At 38.5% G+C, this 4484-nt stretch overlaps 1 protein-coding gene across 4 annotated transcripts; it reads left to right on the top strand.

The window, feature by feature from the left end:
• Positions 1-476: 476 nt before the first annotated feature.
• LOC136267828 (uncharacterized) lies at positions 477-2756 on the top strand. Of its 4 annotated transcripts, none has more exons than XM_066063008.1 (8): positions 477-1023; positions 1072-1225; positions 1352-1456; positions 1710-1774; positions 1835-1863; positions 1953-2045; positions 2480-2544; positions 2604-2756. In XM_066063008.1, the coding sequence occupies exons 3-8, from the start codon at positions 1446-1448 to the stop codon at positions 2677-2679; spliced, it is 339 nt and encodes a 112-aa protein (XP_065919080.1). In that variant the 5' UTR covers positions 477-1023; positions 1072-1225; positions 1352-1445; the 3' UTR covers positions 2680-2756. The 4 variants fall into 4 exon arrangements, 3 of the variants coding, with proteins under 3 accessions (XP_065919080.1, XP_065919086.1, XP_065919081.1); XM_066063014.1 differs by having other exon boundaries at positions 1913-2045; XR_010706805.1 differs by lacking the exons at positions 2480-2544; positions 2604-2756 and having other exon boundaries at positions 1913-2219.
• Positions 2757-4484: the final 1728 nt, after the last annotated feature.

Raw genomic sequence — 4484 nt, 5'->3', positions numbered from 1 at the left:
TCACCTTTTGGCTGAAATTTTTATCCTTGATGAAGCAATTAAAACAAAAAAGTTGTAGTACTTGTACTTTCCTGAGGGAACATGTCCCCAGAGTCCCAAACTCCCTTGCCTGTTCAGCAGAATAATAGGATTGAGCTTTACTACCAGTTTCACCTTTATCCTTGGCCTGAATGTACATATCAGCAACATAATACAGTAGCTGTAGATAATGCTAGTTAATGCCCCTAGGCAGAGCTATAGGGGTGGGTATTTTTCCCTACTATCATACTATCATAGTAGTTCTTCTCGCAGTTCTTTGCCTGGCCATCATCAACTACTGTCTATCAACTGCTGTCAAAACATTAGTCTCGTCCCCCAGACCCTTCCTCAAGCATGCTTATCACACAAAAATAACTTAGTTTAGCAGTGCACAAACAATTATTCATTGACAGCTTATACTACACTTACCGCATTTTTGAACCACGTAACTACCAGAATCCACCAGATTGACAACTAACACGTGATCTATTTAGGGGAAATCTCGTGGAAAGTCCCTAATTACCTTAAGAGGACACTCATGATACGTGGTTTTAAATTGAATGGTTTAAGAATGTAACTGGATGGTGAGGCGTACTTTAATCGGCTCGACTTTACTGAGAAACTCGAGCCCCTCGTGAGAAACTACATCGCTTGAGCAACGCTTGAAAAAGTAAGAGTCAAGAATACTGAGGGACTCTATGATATATGCCGGTCTTGAATGCTAACGAAACGAGGAGTGAAGTTTGTGCAACGTGTCACATCGCCACACACTGATTCACCGTGTTTGTGCGATAGGGTTTTTGGACCTTTCCACCAGATGTTGAAAGGAAATTCATTCCACCACATGTTGAAAGGAAATTCATTCCAACTTGTCAGAAGTTATTGGTATACTCATTGTTGGGGTCCATGGGGACATCGATGATCATTTACCAGTCAGCTGTAAGTAATGTCACAACAGAAGGAAAGGAACCATTTCCATACCCCTATGGCATACTGATTTTCCAGGTCAGTTTATGTACACCCAACCACAGAAATGTAGAACTTTGGTTGCAGGTGGAAAATAAACACCTTTTTACTCAGTTACAAGAGATTCACCCAGCTGGGATAAAATGTTGAAGCGAATGTCATTAGTACCTACTTGCGGTTCATCAGGTATTGGACAATTCCAAGTGTCCAGATTATGCAGTTGTCCAGTTTACACGTTTAGGCAAGTTCCACAACATCCTATAATCTATTACTATATCAGTGTGGAATAATGCTTATATAATATTTTTCATATTCCAGGCTTTAGGTATGTGTATTGTATTTAACACCTGCATGTTGGTTTTTGCAGGCCATCTGGTCATACTGGTTTATCCACTAGCAGTTGAATGTGATCATGGTACATATGTAAGTTGAGACCATGCAGGAACAAAGATAGAGGTGTCATGAATTTCAGGTCAGTTGACATTCAGAGGAATTGTATTATTGCAATTGTTCTTTTTGTAGTTATCAATTATCAGTGACCAGTTTGTGATAGCGTACTTTTGTTTGACTAATGACCAAATGTTCTGGTTTACATGCTTACCCAACAGTTATGTTACTCACTTAACCTGCATATGGGATATATATTTTTAGTTCATTTTGATTATTCATCCTTTATTGGTACAGCCTGGCATATTAATTTTTTGCACATTCTCTTTTTAATTCAGTGCCTGCTGGATTGTTTCGTCAGATATCGAAACAGATGTCTTTGGTGTTGCGACCGATGTTCCAGGTCAGTTTGCGTGTGTGTTTAATTTAAGGTTGACTTCAGTGCCTGCTTATTCTTTTACAGGTCTCGGTATTGAGTGTCATGAATTTCAGGTCAGTTGACGTACAGAAGAATTGTATTATTGCAATTGTTGTTTTGCAGTTATCAATTATCACTGTATACTAGTGATATGAATTTGCAGGTCAGTCTACTCAGATGTATCAGGCATAGTGTTGATGGGTTCGAACAAGTATCCAGTGTAGACTGTAGTGGCATCAAGGGTGTTAATTTCCAGGTCAGTTTACATGTTGTGATGTTAGTGATTTTTTCCTAGTACCCAGATATTAAGTGTATTGTATTTAATGCCCACCTGTTATGTTTTTAAATTATGGTATATCAGTGTAGACAGTGCAACAGTAAGCCTTCTGTGTTGTAGTCACTATTTGTTTCATAATATTATGCTGTTGTCCCGGAATGGCACAATTTTTGGCAACCAGTGTGAAGTCCGGTGGTACATATGACCAAGTTGTGATAGCGTACTTTTGTTTGACTAATGTCCTAATGTTCTGGTTTGACTAATGTCCTAATGTTCTGGTTTAACATGCTTACCCAACAGTTATGTTATTCATTCACTTAGCCTGGGATATAATTTTTGTTCATTTCGATTATCCATGCTATTATTGACACAGCCCGGCATATTGATTTTTTGTACATTCTCTTTTAATTCAGTGCCTGCTGGATTGTGTCTTCAGATATCGAAACAAGTGTTTTTGGTGTTGCGACCGATGTTCCAGGTCAGTTGCATGAGTGTTTAATTTAAGGTTAACTTCAGTGCATGCTTATTCTTTTACAGGTCTCAGTATTGTCATGCTGACATACAAGAAATCATCACTATTGTTGGAACTATTTTTAGTCAAGTCTTGATGTGATGTTAATTAACGTTGTTACACATTGTTGTATGTTTACCATATGGCAAGAAATTATCATGGCCATCATGAAATTTGAATATTGTGTAAGTTGTGTGGACCAACCCCAACTCCTACATGGTCACTGGCAAACCACGAGCCACATTCGAGCCACAACACCACCAACCACATTCGAGCAATCCATTACAAAATTTTGTTGCACCATTTGTGTGTGCATAATACTTAATGAAAGCCACAACACAAGCTACATGGTACACACTACATAGAGGTGGTAACCCCTAAAGGCTTGTTACCTTTTGTATTCACCTTATCGGCCTTTGTGGTTAATCTATTAAAAATTACATGTAAATAGAGAATTGAAGAGTATGCTTAAAGCACCTTCGCTAGTGATTTTGTTCTTCAAACCATATAAAACAACTGGCGATTTATAAACGCTCGCATGGGGTGTGGTACTAAATGGAATTTAAAAAATTTCTGCTTAAAACGCCATCCCTAGGGAACTTACGGTTCAGCACGCTGTCACAACTTGTTTATCAGGCATTAGAGTTTGTGTCCACGTCGTGTCTTTAAAAGTTATTGTAGGGATTAGAGGTTGATTGAAGAAAATACGCGTATAGGCAAACCAGGATTGGATAATGTCAGTGCTAGATGAACTATACAAACACAGCTATGTTGACTGGTTGACTGGTATAACGTGACAGTAGTTGTAACATAAGGTAGAGAAATAAAGTGAAATACGCCTATTTTTTATTTTGCGATGGTTACTTTTTTATTTTAGCGAGGTCGCAAGAAAACTATAACGACTCCTAAAGATTTTTTATCACGTAACGCAATACAAATCTATTGAGAGATGTTGCGTAATTTAGGACTAATATTGCGAAACCGGCCCTACACGTAAATAACTCACAGTAGTGGCCACGCGTTTTTTAATTGGGCCTGCGCTTTGTAGTTTCTTGGCCGCGCGGCTCACTACCGTGAGTCTTGATCTTGATTATGTTATGACTACTACCCCTAATTCTTGGCAGTGTACATGTACATGTATGCACTGTACTAAGAACACTATGTATAAAGTGACTGTTGTTAAAACAAGCTACACTGTATACAAGATCTATAATACCCTAATTATACATACATGTACACCTACATATGTATAGCTACGTACATATGCCTCTAGCATCATGCACTATTAAAATTATTTTTTATGTGACCCGGTCTACGAAAAGGGATTATATAGACTTTTCAGTTACACGTACTTGGCAACCTGTAATTGACTTGTGAATGTGGTATCACCCTGAAATTTGGTCCCCTTATACCCCTAATATTGCACTATGGCTTGGTGTAATATGGTTGAAAACATGAGGAGTTATGATTAGTCAAACTTGAGCCACTTGGATAAGGGGATCTTTCCATCATCTAATTATTACTACATAAAAGCATTAAACTGTAGTACTTTGCTCACACAGCGCGCAACGAGCTAAAGTCTTATTCTTTTCAAGTTTTGAAAATTGGATTTCGCCAAATCCAATTTCCAAATTTGAGCTTTTAAGCTTAACCATGTCTGGTTTTGCTTGGCTTTTGTGGCCACCCAGCGTTAATTGCTCCATTAATTGAAGCCATTATACGCATACACCATTACACTACTCTGAGTGGCTATAAGGTTTCTATACAGCATTGCGATACTACCTTTAGCTAATCCCAAGGAACACATCATGAATGCCTCTCCCCCTCTACCTTATCCTCTACTCACTTTCATACATGGGGCTGGACAGCCTTTGACTAGGTCTAGGTTATGTCAGTGCACGAGGCTT

This window comes from Dysidea avara, chromosome 1, assembly GCF_963678975.1.
Source record: "Dysidea avara chromosome 1, odDysAvar1.4, whole genome shotgun sequence".
NCBI lineage: Eukaryota > Metazoa > Porifera > Demospongiae > Dictyoceratida > Dysideidae > Dysidea > Dysidea avara.
Note: the sequence above shows the minus strand (reverse complement) of the source record. Positions and strands in the feature narration are given on the sequence as shown.